This window comes from Rattus norvegicus, chromosome 8 (genome assembly GCF_036323735.1).
Source record: "Rattus norvegicus strain BN/NHsdMcwi chromosome 8, GRCr8, whole genome shotgun sequence".
NCBI lineage: Eukaryota > Metazoa > Chordata > Mammalia > Rodentia > Muridae > Rattus > Rattus norvegicus.
This window is the reverse complement of record NC_086026.1, coordinates 131,378,426-131,397,872: the sequence shown is the minus strand read 5'-3', so window position 1 is coordinate 131,397,872 and position 19,447 is coordinate 131,378,426. Positions and strand designations below refer to the sequence as shown.

Below are 19,447 nucleotides of genomic sequence, written 5' to 3'. Positions count from 1 at the left end.
AAGGTGTTACTGCATCTGAATTTTATATGTGCGTATGTCTACGTGAGTGCATGTATAAATTAATGTTTCCTGTTGCTTTTTCAAATGTGCCTGGTATTATTTCCCTATCTCTATTTGCTTATGGTTTATATTTTAAAATAACTTGCCTTTTAAAAATTAAAGTAAGTTGGAGACTGTGGTAGATGAGAATGTCCGTAGAGTCATGTATGTGAATACTTTATCCTCAGTTGTTGCTGTTTGAAAAAGTTGTGGACCCTTTAGGAGGTGAAGCCTTGTTTTAGACATCCCATTTCATGTTCTCTCTGTTGTGTGAGTGTAAGATATGACCATCCAGCTCCTTCTGTAGCCAAAGTGTCCCACCCCCTCCTGCTTTTTTGAGACAGGATTTGTATAGCTCTGGCTATCCTGGAACTAGGTTTCTGTAGATCTGGCTAGCATCTAACTCAGAGATCCACCTCCCTCTGCCTCTGAGTGCTGGGGTTAAAGCTATGCACCACCACTGCCTAGCTGCCTGCCTCTATTCATGTCTTCCCCGTTATGATAGACTGTATCTCTTTTGAACTGTAAACCAGAATAAACCATTTTCTCCTCTCAGTTGCTTTTGGTCATGGTATTTTATCACAGCAACAGAAAAGCAACAAATAAAGGAGCTACCATGTTGGCTCAGTGGATGCTTTTGGAGCAAGCCTGGTGACTTCAGTCTGATCTCTGGAACTCCCATAAAGGTGGAAGGAGAGAACCAACTCCTCAAAGTTGTTATCTGGTCTCCAGATACAAGCTGTGATACACACACACAAAAGGGGGAGGTAGACTTTTAAAAACTTTATTGATTCGTTGTGAGTTTCACATTATGCACTCCTATCCCATTCATTTCCATCCCCATGTTCACCCTTCACCCTTGCAGCCTCCCCTGACCCAAAATAAAAAACGAACAACAAAGCCTAGAAAACATCTCATTCTGGAAGCTGTGGTCTGTCACAGTGTGTCCCACAATATGTCCCTGTGTGAGTGGGTAGTTTCTAAAAACTAAGTAAGTGAAATGGCTCAGCAGGTGAAGGCACTTGTTGCCAAGCCTGATAACCCAACTTCAGACTTTGATCTGAGGGATCTACTTGGTTGACAGAACCAACTCCCACAAGCTGTCCTGTAATCTCCATGGGTACAAGCACATGAATGTAAAATATAACTTAAAAAAAAAGACACCTAAGTAAAGTCATACCTAACTTCACACCTCCTTTGAAGACAGTGATTCAACATGGTTGGTCTGGAACTTGCTATGAAGTCTAAGTTGACCTTGAATTCACAAAGATCTGTCTCTGCTTCCCAAATGCTAGGATCATAGGCATGTGCTACCATATCGAGATTAAGACTGCTTTTCTACATCACAGATACCTGAGGGGCCAATAACTGTATATTAGAATAGAAAATTTCCCCACATTTTCTTTCAGATTATTTCCTGAAAATGTGTGTATGCAAGGTCTGGAGAGATGGCTCAGTAGGCAGAGTGTATGCCACCTGGCACGAGGACCTGAATGCACATCTCCAGAATACACACAGAATTCATGGCAGCGTATGCCCATAACCCCAGTGCAGCCATGACATCAACAAGCCTTTTGGTAAATTCTGACTGTGGTCTCAATCTGCTCACTGAAGAGCCAGAATGTGTTTAGCAAGTCAGTGTGCAGCACAATGCACATCTAAGAGGGTCACGAGTGCACAGCTGAATAGATACAAATATGTGCTGTCTCTGTTACACACACACACACACACACACACACACACACACACACACACACACACACTTAGCCTTTTAAGGACAATAAACCAATAGAGTAGATATAGACAACATTAATGGGTTTTGGGGTATGTGAGACTGCAGATGCACCTCTCACCTTAAAAGCTTGGGGGAGAGGGGAGTATGTCCCTAATTTAAGGATTATTTGGGCAAAGATTTAAAACCTATTTAGTAATCAGTACAACTACCTATGTATGAAAAATATATACCCACAATGAGCCTACACGCTAGTGTTAAAGTGTATAAATACTTACAAGGGAATTTAACAGTTGTACCAAAGCATTGAAATTAGATCAACAGAGGTTTAAAAGAAAAGCATGTAAAGAAAAAAGTCCTGGGGCTGGAGAGATGGCTCAGTGGTTAAGAATATGTACTGTTATTACAGAGGACCCAAGTTCAGTTCCCAGCACCCATGTCAGGTACCTCACAATCCACAGCTCTAGGGGACCCAATGCCCTCTCCTGTCCTCTAGAACCAGTGCACTCACAGGTACAGACATTATAAATATATTCCATTTAAAAATAAACAAAACATTAAAAGTCCTTAAACCGGACAGATCTTCAAGGCTATGAAGAAACACTAACAAAGGGAATTTTTTTTCTGGGGAGGGGGATTTAAGTGATAAGCTCTAAACTGGACTAACTTTAAAAAACAAATGTGAAGGCTGGAGAGATGGCTCGGTAGTTCAGCCAGAGGACTCTGGTTGATCCCCACTGTCACACGGTGGCTGACAGCTCTAAGTCCGGTTCCAGGGGCTCTGATGACCTCTTCTGTAGATGCCAGGCACCTAAGTGGTATTCACCCACACATATAAAAAGTATGAAGGGGCAAAATAAGTGCAGAGAGCTATAGGCAAGAAGTAAGAGTGATGAGAGTCTTACAGAAAGTCTTTAAATAAAGGATGAAGTGCAGAGGTTAGAATGAAGTAGAGGAGGTATTATCACTGTGCCTGAAAATCGCAAATTGTGGAAAGCAAAATTTAAAAATGAAACACGTTTTAAGATAGTTTTAAAAAAGAAAAAGCTAGAAGTAAATAAAAATATGTGATAATATGTGGTTTTTACTTTTCCAGCAGTAAGGAAGGAAGGACTTTACTAAGTTATTATTATTCTCCTGCCTTAGTGACCAAATAGAAAGCACTCTTTTGAAAGAGAGTAAAATAAATATCCTTTTTTTTTTTTTTTTTTTTTTTTTTTTGGCTTTTCAAGACAAGGTTTCTCTGCACCTGCCTCTCAAGTGCTGGGAAGAAAGACATGCACCACCACTGCCTGGCTTCCTTTGTCTAAACAAACCAAGTCAGAATTCATTATTCTCTGTCCCAGGAAACCATGCCTTAGGATACTGTCTGAAGCAGACTTGAGGGCTTCTCCACGTTGTGAGTTCGCTGATGGTGGTTAAAGGTGGAACGCTGACTAAAGGCTTTCCCACATTCAATACATTCATAAGGCTTCTCACCAGTGTGAACTCTCTGGTGCACAATAAGCTGTGAACTGTCACCAAAGGATTTCATGCAGTCTTTACATTTATAAGGCTTTTCACCAGTATGGGTTCTCTGATGCACCATAAGGCTAGAACTATAACTGAAGACCTTCCCACATTCATTACATCCATAAGGTTTCTCACCAGTGTGAATTCTCTGGTGTATAATGAGGTGAGAATTTTGATTGAAGGATTTTCCACACTCACTGCATTTGTAGGGCTTTTCTCCAGTGTGAAGTCTCTGGTGCCGAATAAGGCATTTACTTAAACTGAATTTCTTACCACACTCACTACATTCGAAAGGCTTTTCACCTGTGTGAATTCGTTCATGGTCAATGAGCTGAGAGTTCTGACTGAAGGCTTTCCCACATTCACTGCATTTGTATGGTTTTTCCCCAGTGTGGAGACTCTGATGTCGAGTAAGACACTTACTCCGACTAAAGGCCTTGCCACACTCAATGCACTCATAAGGCTTCTCCCCAGTGTGGATCCTCTGGTGGTCAGTAAGATTTCTGTTGGAACAGAAGGCTTTCCCACATTCATTACACTCATAGGGCTTCTTACTGGTATGAAGGACCTGATGTTGGAGACTTTTGCTCCAAATGAATGCCTCTTCAGACTCATTAGGTTTCTCTGCAGCGTGGGCTCCCTTGTGGTCTATGAGCTGGGAACTCTGAATGGAAGCTTTTACACATTCATTACCTTTATAAGGTTTCTCCCCATTATGGAGTCTCTGGTGTTGAATAAGACGGGAACTGTGACAATAAGTCTTCCCAGACTCTTGACATTCATAAGGTTTTTCCTGAGTGTGTGTTCTGAGGTGAACAATTAGCTGAGATGTCTGTAGGAAGGTCTTCCCACACTCATTACATTCAGAGGGTCTCTCTCCAGTGTGGATTCTCCGATGTCCAAGGAGGTGTGAGCTCCGGTTAAAAATTTTGCCACATTCATCACATTGATAGGAATTCTGCCTCTTGGCTTCTCTCTGATGCTCAGCAGGACTGGAGGGCGATTCTGGACGTTCCCTTACATCTTTACTGTCCTCGATTCTGTCTTTGGTGGAATTTTTCTCATCATTCTTTTCCAGGAAATCACTTTCTAGTTCACTGCCTTCATCTGAGGGACACCCTTCCACCTGTGCTAAAGGGTCTTCACAGATATCTCCAGACTCTGGTTCTACCAGGGCCACTCCAAAGAGTCCTCCTGAGGATGTGTCAAGTGAATGTGATCCTTTAGAAATGCCCTGCTTGGGGCTGTACTCAGAACTTCCCATCCTGTTCTTACCTGTTGTCAAAAGAAGTAAGAAAACATTTTTTTCTATTTATTTATTGCTTTGTAGCTGAAAAAAGTCATATTATATAGTTAAGGAATGGAACAACATTTGAGAAGGAGAGGAAAGTTCCTGTTTTCCTCCAGGACTATGGTCCATAGAGGAGGATGGGGAGGAAAGGCAGGACAGAGGAAACCTGAGCTAATTCTAGCTAGGTAGGAGACAGACTATAAAGTCAGAGCTAGTAGCACGGTGTTATATCATCTTCCAGAGCCATCATGGAACTGTCTTCTTAGTGAGTGGCTAACCATGACATGTCTCCAAAAAGATGTTGGACCATGTGTGGTGGTGCTTTGAATCTTGGCTCTTGAGAGGAGAGGCAGGCAGATCTCTGTGAGTTCAAGGCCTGCCTTGTCTACACAGAGTTCTAGACCAGACAGAGCTACACAGTAACACCTATGAAGAGAGTAGAGGAACTCAGCTGAGACAGGGAGGAAAGGAAGGTAAGAGATAAAGGAGGCAAAATGGCAGTGAGCTGGTAGGACTTTGTGCTGTGATGATGTGAGGCAAGCAGAGATTCAGCTTTGTGACATGGCAATGGGAACATGCAGTATGAGGCGAGCAGTCTGATCTGTGTGGCATTATGAGCTGAGCACAGACAGATCTGTATGATATGTGTGAGCTGAGCACACACGGATCTGAGTGACATTATGAGGTGAGCACAGAGGGGTCTGAGTGACAAGTGTGAGCTGAGCACAGACGGATCTCTGTGGCATGTGTGAGCTGAGCACAGACAGATCTGTGTGACATGTGTGAGCTGAGCACAGACGGATCTGTGTGGCATGTGTGAGCTGAGAATAGACGGATCTGTGTACATGTGTGAGCTAAGCACAGACGGATCTGTGTGGCATGTGTGAGCTGAGCACAGACGGATCTGTGTGGCATGTGTGAGCTGAGCACAGACGGATCTGTGTACATGTGTGAGCTGAGCACAGACGGATCTGTGTGGCATGTGTGAGCTGAGCACAGACAGATCTGTGTGGCATGTGTGAGCTGAGCACAGACAGATCTGTGTGGCATGTGTGAGCTGAGCACAGACGGATCTGTGTGGCATGTGTGAGCTTAGCATAGACGGATCTGTGCACATGTGTGAACTAAGCACAGACGGATGTGTGTGACATGTGTGAGCTGAGCACAGACAGATCTGTGTGGCATGTGTGAGCTGAGCACAGACAGGTCTGAGTGACATGTGTGAGCTGAGCACAGACAGATCTGTGTGACATGTGTGAGCTGAGCACAGATGGATCTGTGTGACATGTGTGAGCTGAGCACAGACAGATCTGTGTGACAAGTGTGAGATGAGCACAGACGGATCTGTGTGACATGTGTGAGCGGAGCACAGAGAGGTCTGAGTGACATGTGTGAGCTGAGCACAGACAGATCTGTGTGACATGTGTGAGCTGAGCACAGACGGATCTGTGTGACATGTGTGAGCTGAGCACAGATGGATCTGTGTGACATGTGTGAGCTCAGCACAGACAGATCTGTGTGACATGTGTGAGATGAGCACAGACGGATCTCTGTGACATGTGTGAGCTGAGCACAGAGAGATCTGAGTGACATGTGTGAGCTGAGCACATACGGATGTGTGTGACATGTGTGAGCTGAGCACAGACGGATCTGTGTGACATGTGTGAGCTGAGCACAGAGAGATCTGAGTGACATGTGGGAGATGAGCACAGACAGATCTGTGTGGCATGTGTGAGCTGAGCACAGATGGATCTGTGTGACATGTGTGAGCTGAGCACAGATGAATCTGCGTGGTGTGTGTGAGCTGAGCACAGACATATCTGTGTGGCGTGTGTGAGCTGAGCACAGATGGATCTGTGTGGCAAGTGTGAGATGAACACAGAGAGATCTGTGTGACATGTATGAGCTGAGCACAGACGGTTCTGTGTGGCATGTGTGAGCTGAGCACAGACAGATCTGTGTGACATGTGTGAGCTGAGCACAGACGGATCTGTGTGACATGTGTGAGGTGAGCACAGATGGATCTGTGTGGCATGTGTGAGCTGAGCACAGATGGGTCTGAGTGACAAGTGTGAGCTGAGCACAGACAGATCTGTGTGGCATGTGTGAGCTGAGCAAGACAAATCTGTGTGACATGTGTGAGCTGAGCACAGACGGATCTGTGTGGCATGTGTGAGCTGAGCATAGACAGATCTGTGTACCTGTGTGAGCTAAGCACAGACGGATGTGTGAGACATGTGTGATCTGAACACTGATGGATCTGTGTGGCATGTGTGAGCTGAGCACAGACGGGTCTGAGTGACATGTGTGATCTGAGCACAGACGAATGTGTGTGACATGTGTGAGCTGAGCACAGACAGATCTGTGTGACATGTGTGAGCTGCGCACAGACGGATCTGTGTGGCATGTGTGAGCTGAGCACAGATGGGTCTGAGTGACAAGTGTGAGCTGAGCACAGACAGATCTGTGTGGCATGTGTGAGCTGAGCACAGACAGATCTGTGTGACATGTGTGAGCTGAGCACAGACGGATCTGTGTGGCATGTGTGAGCTGAGCATAGATGGATCTGTGTACATGTGTGAGCTAAGCACAGACGGATGTGTGTGACATGTGTGAGCTGAACACTGATGGATCTGTGTGGCATGTGTGAGCTGAGCACAGACGGGTCTGAGTGACATGTGTGAGCTGAGCACAGACGGATGTGTGTGACATGTGTGAGCTGAGCACAGACGGATGTGTGTGACATGTGTGAGCTGAGCACAGACAGATCTGTGTGACATGTGTGAGCTGAGCACAGACGGATCTGTGTGGCATGTGTGAGCTGAGCACAGATGGATCTGTGTGACATGTGTGAGCTGAGCACAGACAGATCTGTGTGACATGTGTGAGTAAAGCACAGACGGATCTGTGTGACAAGTGTGAGTAAAGCACAGACGGATCTGTGTGACGTGTGAGATGAGCAGAGACAGATCTGTGTGACATGTGTGAGCTGAGCACAGACAGATCTGAGTGACATGTGTGAGCTGAGCACAGATGGATCTGTGTGACATGTTTGATATGAGCACAGACAGATCTGTGTACATGTGTGAGCTGAGCACAGACGGATCTGTGTGGCATGTGTGAGCTGAGCACAGATGGATCGGTGTGATATGTGTGAGATGAGCACAGAGAGATCTGTGTGACATGTGTGAGCTGAGCACAGACAGATCTGAGTGACATGTGTGAGCTGAGCACAGACAGATCTGTGTGACATGTGTGAGCTGAGCACACACCGATCTGTGTGGCATGTGTGAGCTGAGCACAGACGGATCTGTGTGGTGTGTGTGAGCTGAGCATAGATGGATCTGTGTGACATGTGTGAGCTGAGCACAGAGAGATCTGAGTGACATGTGTGAGCTGAGCACAGACGGATCTGTGTGGTGTGTGTGAGCTGAGCATAGACGGATGTGTGTGACATGTGTGAGATGAGCACAGACAAATCTGAGTGACATGTGTGAGATGAGCACAGACCGATCTGTGTGGTTGTGTGAGCTGAGCACAGATGGATCTGTGTGACATTATGAGCTGAGCACAGACAGATCTGTATGACATGTGTGAGATGAGCACAGACAGATCTGAGTGACATGTGTGAGCTGAGCACAGACGGATCTGAGTGACATGTGTGAGATGAGCACAGAGAGATCTGTGTGACATGTGTGAGCTGAGCACAGACGGATGTATGTGACATGTGTGAGATGAGCACAGACAGATCTGTGTGACATGTGTGAGCTGAGCACAGACAGATCTGAGTGACATGTGTGAGCTGAGCACAGATGGATCTGTGTGACATGTGTGAGATGAGCACAGAGAGATCTGTGTGGCATGTGTGAGCTGAGCACAGACGGTTCTGTGTGACATGTGAGAGCTGAGCACAGACAGATCTGTGTGGCATGTATGAGCTGAGCACAGACGGATCTGTGTGACATGTGTGAGCTGAACACAGACGGGTCTGTGTGACACATGAGAGCTGAGCACAGACAGATCTGTGTGGCATGTATGAGCTGAGCACAGACGGATCTGTGTGACATGTGTGAGCTGAGCACAGATGGATCTGTGTGGCAAGTGTGAGATGAGCACAGAGAAATCTGTGTGACATGTGTGAGCTGAGCACAGACGGTTCTGTGTGGCATGTGTGAGCTGAGCACAGATGGATGTGTGTGACATGTGTGAGCTGAGCACAGAGAGATCTGAGTGACATGTGTGAGCTGAGCACAGACGGATCTGTGTGGTGTGTGTGAGCTGAGCACAGACGGATGTGTGTGACATGTGTGAGATGAGCACAGACAAATCTGAGTGACATGTGTGAGATGAGCACAGACCGATCTGTGTGGTTGTGTGAGCTGAGAACAGATGGATCTGTGTGACATTATGAGCTGAGCACAGACAGATCTGTATGACATGTGTGAGATGAGCACAGACAGATCTGTGTGACATGTGTGAGCTGAGCACAGACAGATCTGTGTGACATGTGTGAGTAAAGCACAGACGGATCTGTGTGACATGTGTGAGTAAAGCACAGACGGATCTGTGTGACATGTGTGAGATGAGCAGAGACAGATCTGTGTGACATGTGTGAGCTGAGCACAGACGGATCTGTGTGGCATGTGTGAGCTGAGGACAGATGGATCTGTGTGACATGTGTGAGCTGAGCACAGATGGATCTGTGTGACATGTTTGAGATGAGCACAGACAGATCTGTGTACATGTGTGAGCTGAGCACAGACAGATCTGTGTGGCATGTGTGAACTGAGCACAGATGGACCTGTGTTACATGTGTGAGCTGAGCACAGACAGATCTGTGTGGCATGTGTGACCTGAGCACAGATGGATCTGTGTGGCATGTGTGAGCTGTGCACATATGAATCTGCGTGGTGTGTGTGAGCTGAGCACAGACATAATTGTGTGGCGTGTTTGAGCTGAGCACAGATGGATCTGTGTGGCAAGTGTGAGATGAGCACAGAGAGATCTGTGTGACATGTGTGAGCTGAGCACAGACAGATCTGTGTGACATATGTGAGCTGAGCTCAGACCGATCTGTGTGACATGTGTGAGCTGAGCACAGACAGATCTGTGTGACATTTTTGAGCTGAGCACAGACGGTTCTGTGTGGCTTGTGTAAGCTGAGCACAGACAGATCTGTGTGACATGTGTGAGCTGAGTACAGAGAGATCTGAGTGACATGTGTGAGCTGAGCACAGACGGTTCTGTGTGGCATGTGTGAGCTGAGCACAGACAGATCTGAGTGACATGTGTGAGCTGAGCACAGACAGATCTGTGTGACATGTGTGAGCTTAGCACAGACCGATCTGTGTGACATGTGTGAGCTGAGTACAGATGGTTCTGTGTGGCATGTGTGAGCTGAGCACAGACAGATCTGTGTGGCGTGTGTGAGCTGAGCGCAGACGGATCTGTGTGACATGTGTGAGATGATCACAGAGAGATTTGAGTGATATGTGTGAGCTGAGCACAGACCGATCTGTGTGGCATGTGTGAGCTGAGCACAGACCGATCTGTGTGACATGTGTGAGCTGAGCACGGACAGATCTGTGTGACATGTGTGAGCTGAGCACAGACAGATCTGTGGACATTATGAGACGAGCACAGATGGATCTGTGTTCTGTGGCCATGGGAGCATGTACATTGGTTCAGAACAGTGTTGAAGGGGACATCAGAGTTAGAATACTGGACTAGGCAAAGGCAGTTCTAAAATTAAAAGAATCTAGTGATTTGAAATACAATTTAATGCAAGCCCTTGTGAACTTGTCTCTTAAATAATAATTTAATTAAATAATTACAAGTAATAAAGAAAACAAATAGTTAAACACTGGTCTGTAGTTTTGGAGATTCAAATGCAGCATCTGGGAAATTGTGCCATAATCATTCCTGGTTACCAACAAATACCAAAATGTTGGTTCCTTTAAACCATGTTGCAATGAGGCCAAGGCCAACACATCCTTAACAAATGAAACTATAAAATACTTAGTAGTTTTCTTGTTCACCCTCTTCTAAGTTATCTACTGTCCTCAGTTTATCAATCAGTATGGGTCTGAGGCCTTGCAAAGGGAATCTCATAGAAAGGAATTTGCCTCAGGAGGTAAAAGGTGATTAGATCTGTGCCAGGTACAAGAAAGACGAGTCTAGCTTATCTATCTGCAGCTTGTCATCAGCATCTGTTGGGGCCTGGGCCAGAGACTTCTAGAACACAGAAGAGACTAATCATTGTCTTGGTCAGAGTTCTTTCTAGAGAGATCCTGACCCTAAAACAGGCCAAAATTGTAAGATCTAAAGCTGAATGGATATGGAGCCGGGCAAAGCTATGGTGAGCAGTAAACACAAGAGAACTGCAAACAGAGGTGAGAAGAAGCTACAATAGGGACAGTTTCAGAATTCAAGAGTATTAGTGGAAGGAAAGGCACAGAAAACAAACACGATGAGTGCAGCTGCATTAGTCACGTGGCCAGTCCGTGTTAGTCACCTGGCCAGTCCAGTCACATTTTAAAACTCATGTGCTTGGACTGCTCTGTCTCCCGGACCACCATTTCCCACCACCCAATCTAACTGTTCAGGGTTACCATTCGTGTAAGTCCTCAAACACAAAGATCTTTACTTCCAGAACCTAAGGCACTCTTTCTTATGGCTGAGAAAACCCAAGTTAGATCAGTCATTAAATAAAGAAAATGATGATCATTTTTAAACTGGGTGACAGGTACAGGGGGGTTCATCATACACATCTACTTCATGTTTGCAAATATGTATAATAAAAAGTTAAAACAAATCAAAACAGGAATCCAGGGGATGTGATGCAGAGGACAGACTGCTAGTCACTGGGAGTCATTACCCAGATAGGCCGGGCCGTGCTCATCTCTCACCACCTCCGCCTCACACAGGACACTCCACTTTTCCTGCATACAGGCCTTGTTCACTGCAGTCTCCTAGAACGACAAGCTTCTATTGTTCAGAAACAACCCCAGCCAGAGGAGTAGAGTTCTCAGGCACATAGAAGTCACCCAGAACAAAAGGGTAGTGAACACATCGAAGAGGACAGAACGGGGGTTAAATGAAACCTGTTAAAGCCAGGAGCAGGGGCCTAGCTCCAAGGGAAGAACTAGGCAGGAAGGCCAAAGGAGCTACCTCAGGTGGGTAGGGTCTGCAGGTGAGTCCCAGCCATCCTCCCGACACCCTCACCACACACCCAGACACGGACTCAAGAAAAACAGAGCCACACTCACCTGAGGCCTGACCATCCTAAGCACACTAGCCACTGCCTGGGCTCTGGAGTTCCCCACTCTGGGAAAAGCAGGATCTGGGGGTGAAAGGTGAACTCAGTGGGCCAAGCCCTGCTCTCAGCTCCCTAAGATCCATGTGCCTAAGGTGGGGTTGCAGGCATCCAGGAAACTCCATACATACTCTTACCTTCTTCCTAGAGTCCTCATCCTAAGTATGCTGAGAATGTTCCTCAGAGGGCACAACAGGCAATATTTGTCAAACTGAGAACTGGGGGGTTCCTTCCAGGAACCTCTCCAACCTGTCTGAAGCACTACTTCGAAGTATAGTCTCTCTGCCTTAATTTTCTTACCACTTCCAAGACTGATTTACACTCCTGCCTTTAAAAAAACATCTTTATTGTAATAGGTGTGGGTGTTTTGTCTGCACATCTGTCTGTGCATCACCTGGTACGGAGACCAGAAGGTGGTGTTGGATCCCATGGAACTGGAATTATAGATGGTGATGAACCACTGTGTAGGTGCTGGGAATTGAGCCTGCAAGAGCAGCCAGTGCCTTCACTCCTCAGCCATCTCTTCAGCCGGCCTCCAGCCATCTGGAGCAGTGTTGGAGCCCAGCTCTGTGCTTCCGTCTCCCTCCATCAGTGACCCTTCTCATCTTCCCAGCTTTAGTCATACCTCCCAGCCCTCACTGATCTCTCAGACCTGCCACATGCCTGCATCTTGAACACAGCAAATTCATTCTCATTCTCATTTTCTCTCTCTCCTTCTCCCTCTCTCCCCCACCTCTCCCTCTCTCTGTTGTTTTTAAAAACTGACTCTCACTATGTATCCCTGGCTGGCCTTGAGCTTGCTATATAAATCAGGCAGGCCTCAACTCACAGACATCTGTCTGCTTCTGCTTAAGTGCTAGGATTAAGGGCATATAGCACTGTGTCCTCCATTTTCCACTTTCTAGCAGTTAAATCTCTTGCTTGTTCCTCAAGTACCCCATATCTACTGTGCCTCGTGTGGCACTGTATCTAATAATCCCCTTTTACACTGCCAGGGTTATGCCTAGGGACAAATACCACCCAGATCTATCTTTTGTTTGTGGTAGCTGGGTTTTTGTTGTGCATTTTGTTTGACACAGGCTAGCCCAAAACTTACAAAGTAGTCCAGGCTCGCCTTCAACTCTCAGAAATTCTCCTGCTTTAGCTTTCTAAGTACTGGACTAACAGGTGGGATTCACTATGCCCGGCTTCACCCAAACGTATCTTATGAGGTTGCTTCTGTTTATGTGTATGACTGCCACCCTGCCACCCATAAGAACTCTAAAAGACAATCATAGTATACTGCATGTCTCTGGTCCCCAGTGAGGTAGGAGACTGCTCCTGCTTGAGGAAAACTTGGTAAGTACATGCTCAACTAGAGAATAGGCAAAAGGGTCACTGAGGAAGGAGGCCTGCTGTAAGGGTGACATGGAATTTCAGTGAGGTGTAAATTGGGCTGATGTAAGAAAGTGACTCTAGGGGGCAGAACTGAGGAGATGAGTACCGAAGTGTCCACTGGGGAAGTGGTGTGCTCCTGGGTCACAGGGAGGATTCAAGAGGTCATCAGGGGCTGAGCAACAACCAGAGGTTAAGGTAGGCGACTGCTCTGTGGCACGCAGAGCTACCATCTTCTTTAAATGCACATCCTGTTCTTGTACTGGAGGTGAAACCTAGAGGTTAGAGATGAGGAAACAGAACCAGGTTCAAAGTACATTCTTTTTTTAAATTTGTTTGTTTATATTTTATCTGCATTGGCGGTTTTGCCTGCATGTATGTCTGTGAGGGTGTTGTATCCCAGGAACTGGAGTTATGAACAGTTGTAAGCTGCCATGTGGGTGCTGGGAATTGAACCCAGGTCCTCTGGAAGAAGAGCCAGTGCTCTTAATCACTGAGCCATCCCTCCAGTCCACTCAAAGTACATTCTTTAAGGCAGAGAACCCAGACCTCAAAGATACGCTATACAAGAAAAAGGCCAGGGAAACGAAGGACTGGACCGGGCTATCTTTCCACTAATCTCAAAGCTTGCCGTCTTCCCTGCCATCCATCCCTTAACTTTCCTCCTAGGAGCTAGAAGAACAGATAGCCAGCTCCACAGTGTCAGGGCATTAGCTTAAGAATTGTATGTAGCTATTAAGATAGCTCAGATGGCATCTTAGTTAGTCAAGGAAACTCACATAAGGAAAACATGTAATTGGGGTTGCCTTACAGGTTGAGGTTCAGTCCATTATCATCAAGGCAGGAACATGTCAGCATACAGCAGGCATGGTACTGGCAAAGCTGAGAGTTCTACATCTTCATCTGAAGGCTGCTAGCAGAATACTGACTTCCAGGCAGCTAGGATGAGGGTCTTAAGCCAATGCCCACGGGGCCACACCTCCTAATAGTGCCACTCCCTAAGCCAAGCTTATTCAAGCCATCACAGGTGGTAAATACTACTAAGCCTAGGGACTTTAGTTCCCACGTTATTTACTGAATGAATCCTTGTGGTATAAATGTGGGTGTGAACGTGCGTGCACATGCTGGTGCACACGTACACATGTGTAGGAGCTGGAAGACAACTTCAGCTGTCTCTCTTCCTTAGGCATCAGCCACTCAGTATCTATGTCCATGTGTAAGAATTATGACACTGCAAAAGCTGCCTTCTAAGAACCACAGGGCTAAGTGGCCTTCTTAGCCTTACTTAGGTCTATGTCAGATCCTCTGGGGCTCATAGGCCAGAAACCTAGCCTAACCACTGATCCCCTGGTTAAAGAAATCCTGTTTTGGGGCTGGAGAGATGGCTCAGCGGTTAAGGCACTGTGTGCTCTTCCAAAGGTCCTGAGTTCAAATCCCAGCAACCACATGGTGGCTCACAACCATCTATAATGAGATCTTGTGCCCTCTTCTGGAATTCTTAATCATAATAAATAAATAAATCTTTTAAAAAAAGAAATCCTGTTTTAAAAAACTAATATATCTATGCATAACCATGTTCAAGTAGGAAAGCAGAAACAGAGATGTGTGTCTCTAATGAGTTTTATTGCCTGTAAATGGTTCGTGTGGTGGCTTAAGGGAAGGAAACCCACGCGCCGGAGTCCTAGATAAAATACTAGCACTTTAGCAGGATTTAACTGCCGGTGGATCAGAAGATTTGGTTACTACAGTATGTTAAATTCTGTCTTTTGCCTATAACTACAGCTACTGCCCTAAAGAGTTTTCATCTACAATTACTTAAAAAAATGAACCAGGACTGGGGAGTTGGTTCAGTCAATACAGTGCTTTACATGCAACCATGACAACCTATGTTGGGATTCCCAGAACTAATGTAAAAGAGTCAGGCATGATAGCACATGTTTGTAATTCCAGTCCTGAAGAGGCATAACAGTCAGACTCCCAGGGCTCATAGGCCAACAGCCTGTCTAACAAATGATTCGGGTCAGGAAGATCTTTTCTGCATAAGAGGAACGCCTGAGGTTGTTCTCTATAGCATAAGCCCCCCCCCAACACACACGCCCCTCTACACCCACCTTTCCTCCACATAAACACACCTGCCTAGGCGCTTGGCTTGTGTGGTGATTTGAATAAGACTGGCCCCCACAGGTTCATAGATTTGAATACTTAGTCACCAGGGAGTGGCACTATTTAAAAGGATTAGAAGATCCTCTGGGGTGGGCTTTGAAGTTTCTCAGCCTCTCCCTCTCTCCAGCTCAGGACACAGAGCTCACAGCTCCTTCTCCAGCACCACGTAAGGCTGTGTGCCAGCAAGCTCCCTGTCATTCTAAGGGACTGATGTCTAAAACTGGAAGAACGTCCACAATTTCACGCTTTTATAAGAGTTGCTTTGGGGGCTGGAGAGATGGCTCATCCGTTAAGAGCACTGACTGCTCTTCCAGAGGTCCTGAGTTCACACAGCAACTACATGGTGGCTCATAACCATCTTTGTAATGAGATCTGATGCCCTCTTCTGGTGTGTCTGAAGACAGCTACAGTGTACTTCATATAATAAAATAAATCTTAAAAGAAAGAGAGAGTTGCTTTGGTCAGTGTCTCTTTGTAGCAATAAAATATTGACTAAGAAAGCTAGTTGTATTTTTTCTATGGCTTGGCAGCAGAAAACTATTTCCCGTCAGTCAGTGGATCAAGTTCATGGATCCTATAAGCAAAACAGCCTAACGTGTGGGGTATGGCGAACACTTGTTCTCAGGCTAGCCCAAGTCTAGAGAGTGGTTCTAGATGTTCTTATAGACTGACTGCTTACCTCCCCTGACTCACTAAGGTGTCTCTGGAAATCCTCCACCACGGCCACAGCCTCCTCGCCAGTCTCGGGGTGATGCAGCTGCACCCAGGTCTGAAGCTCCCTGGGCAGGATGCTCAGGAACTGCTCCAGCACCAGCAGCTCCAGGATCTGCTCCTTGGTGTGGACCTCTGGCATCAGCCACCAGTGGCAGAGCTCCCTGAGCCGGCTCAGGGCCTGCTGAGGGCCAGACATCTCATGGTAACACAGCTGCCTGAAGTGCAGTCGGAATATTTCACAGACAGGAGGGCAGTTCTTCTGTCCCCAGGTCTGGCTTCCTGGTTCCTGCTTTACAGTCAAGCTCCCCTCCTGCTTCTGATACACCGCAGTCCTGGGGATGATATCTAGTGTCCCCCTGCCTTCCATGGTCATTGTGATCCCAGAGAGAAGCTGGTCCCAGCTACAGCAGGCACACTGGAAATGAGTCTCTGCTTCAAGCTGCAGGAACTGTTTTTCAGAGTCAAGAAAGGAGGTGAGGAGAGTGTCACCTACAGAAATACAAAGAGAACAATCAGAGCCCTGGAGGTCTAACTCTTAAGCTGGTGACAGATTCTGCAGCTAAAAGCCAAACTTCAGGGGAAAAGAGTACAAACAGAACAATCACTCCAAGTGACTGCTCTTCTCAAACTTTTAGTGGCTCTAGTCACCTGCAGGGTAAAGCTAACTAAATGTCTAGGCTTACCTTTCATAGCCTTTCACCCACCTTCACCCATTCTCCCCAAGTACCCAAATTAAAAGGACAGCAATGACCTACAAAGTAGGGTATGCAAGAAAACAGGGTGTTAAAGAAAATACTAAATGATTTAACTCCTATTTAATATGCCCTGTAGTAAGCACTGAAATTCTAATAGGATTTATCTTTAAGTTTTAATAAACTTGTGTTGGGAGTGGAGGCTCAAAACTCTACAACTGGTGAAGACGTACAGAAGTTTGAGACTGATGCTCTACAAATGGGGCCAGGGGGTGGGGCGGGGAAGACTCACTTTAACTGTCTGCACCTTCCCTGTTCTTTTTCTTCATTTCTGACAAACTCTACTCAAGTGTTAAGACCCAGAATAAATACTACTCTTGAAGAATATTTTCCTGCTTGCCCCAGATATAAAACAGTGGATTGTTTCCCTTGCTGTACTTCATACTATATAACAGTGTACTTCAACTATTTTGTGCAGAACTCACCAGTCATGGCTTCTAAACTACAGGAGGGCCAACCAAAGGGAGGAACTGGTATAAAAATCTTTGGAAGTCTTTTCTACTTAACTTGGAGCCTTTCTGGTCTCATCGGGCATACCAGTACTTATAGCTTTAATAATCTGACTTCTCTCCACCCATACCTCGGCCGGATCACTTCTCTTAATGCCATTGTTTGCAGTTTACAAAGACGTGGGCTCCGTTTCCTGGGAAGACTTAAAAGGCAGGACTGGCTTTCCAGTCATGCACACGTGCATATGTGTTACACAAGGACAGAGATATATTAAACGAATGCGGTTAGTTTAGCGGACAAATTTTGGGAAAAAATTTTCCCGTTTATGAATGCCGTTTATGCATCCTCTGGGGCAACTGGGGTGTACGCTGTGGTCTGAGATATCAGGCACTGCAGACCCCAGGATTAGACATTTTCCTGAACCTGTCTGTTTTGTTTGTTTGGCTTTTTTTAAGACAGCATAATCTGTGAACTCTCCGAGAGTACACAAGAGCACAGGACACTTTCCTGCTGTCCTTACTGTCCCGAGTGGTTAGCGGCTGATCTCGCTGCACATCAGTGGTGCGAGCTCACGTGGGGCTCGCTCCAGAGTCACCGCCCTGCCTCGGTGGCCGCTCACCTGGCCGCGTCTGACCCGTGCAGCGCTGACGCACGGGCGCCAACAACCCGAGCCGACCCCAAGCCAAGCGACCCGAGCGCGAGGAGGCTCCGCCTCGGGCAAGCACCCCGGCTCTGCCGGTGTCGCGCCCCGAGTGCGGGCCGCACTTCCCACCGCGTCGCCACCCGCATGCGCGATGGCTCACCAGCGCCACACACCTCCAGGACACTAAGAAATGGCAACAATGGCGGGACGGGAAGCAAGGAAACGTCACTTCCGGTATCTCTTGAATTCCGGAAGTCTTGGTTGCCAAGGTAAGCGATAATCTTGGATGGTAGGATCTTGCCCAAGGCATATATGTGGAACAAACAGGTGTCATGCTGAACTTCGAGCCATGAGCCATTCAGATTCCAGCGGCCTCACTATTGACACAAAAAGGCCAAAAAAAGGGAAAAAAGCATAAAATCCATATTTTCCAACAATCAGACTTTGACAGATACCACCCTGTCTGATAATGTCCTATACAATTAGAGCTCAATTCCTGTGTTTCAACTCTGTTCTAATAAAGGGAAGGTTCCCCTAACTGTATAGCTCTGCTTGGAGGGCGGGGGAAGGTTTCCACATGCAAGTGTTACAGTTCTCTTCAGAAAGGTATCCTAGCAATCAGGAGCCAAGGAAAACCACAAAGTCACACCATGCGACAAACCTCACATAGATGTATTAGAAGGAAAACCCCAGAAGAGTAGCTGCCTCTGCTCAGTCAAGGAGCCGGGAACTGAATAGAAGGCAGGCCTCATATATGGTTCCTTGAGGGAATGGAGCTTCCAGGGTGGTCTGGGATTTGTGGGAAGCTGGGGCAAGCTCAGGGAATGGCAGAACTCTGTTTCTTGGCGCTGGTCTGGGGGTCAAGTCCGGGCCAGGGTGTTCTTTTTTTTTTTTTTTTAATTTATTTATTTTATGTATATAGGTACACTGTAGCTGTCCTCAGACACACCGGGAGAGGGCATCAGATCTCATTACAGATGGTTGTGAGCCACCATGTGGTTGCTGGGATTTGAACTCAGGACCTCTGGAAGAACAGTCAGTGCTCTTAACCACTGAGCCATCTCTCCAGCCCCAGGGTGTTCTTTTCTTGGTCCCTTTACCTTAAATTTATCTCTTTCATCTCACCTCAAAGTGCCAGTCTCAGGAAGGATAAATTATGTTATAAAGTTTGCTAACTAACAAGATAGCAAACTTCATCGACTATAAATTCAAATTATGATTCTGTCTGTCCCACAGCAGATATTCTTTATTTAAACTTCTTTAACTATTATAGTTTGGTAAATACTTTTATTCCTGTGCCTTGGATTTATCAAATCTACATTTATGGACCCAAATAGCACAATGGATGGGCTTGCTTTTCTGCGTGTAAGGTGTGATGCTTGCTGCTTGCTGTTTGCTGTTTTGACTCACAGGTTAGTCAAGACAAATGACATAACGTACCAGGCCTTTAGCTTGGGGTGTC

The 19,447-nt window shown here is 46.3% G+C and overlaps 1 protein-coding gene across 5 annotated transcripts; it reads right to left on the bottom strand.

Moving 5' to 3' along the window:
* Positions 1 to 807: 807 nt before the first annotated feature.
* Zkscan7 (zinc finger with KRAB and SCAN domains 7) lies at positions 808 to 18,359 on the bottom strand. Of its 5 annotated transcripts, none has more exons than XM_006244199.3 (6): positions 18,146 to 18,356; positions 16,106 to 16,629; positions 13,373 to 13,538; positions 11,843 to 11,916; positions 11,452 to 11,545; positions 808 to 4,558 (listed from the first exon to the last, which is right to left on the bottom strand). In XM_006244199.3, the coding sequence occupies exons 2-6, from the start codon at positions 16,511 to 16,513 to the stop codon at positions 3,129 to 3,131; spliced, it is 2,172 nt and encodes a 723-aa protein (XP_006244261.1). In that variant the 5' UTR covers positions 16,514 to 16,629; positions 18,146 to 18,356; the 3' UTR covers positions 808 to 3,128.
* Positions 18,360 to 19,447: the final 1,088 nt, after the last annotated feature.

Coding starts and splice junctions, on each gene's coding strand:
- Zkscan7 (XM_017595774.3), bottom strand. CDS start 18,343: ATGGCTCATGGCTCGAAGTTCAGCATGACACCTGTTTGTTCCACATAT. Junction 13,539..16,105: donor ACCTTAGTGAGTCAGGGGAG/GTAAGCAGTCAG, acceptor TCTAACCTCTAG/GTTTCACCTCCAGTACAAGA. Junction 4,559..13,372: donor CTTCCCCAGTGGACACTTCG/GTACTCATCTCC, acceptor TTTTGACAACAG/GTAAGAACAGGATGGGAAGT.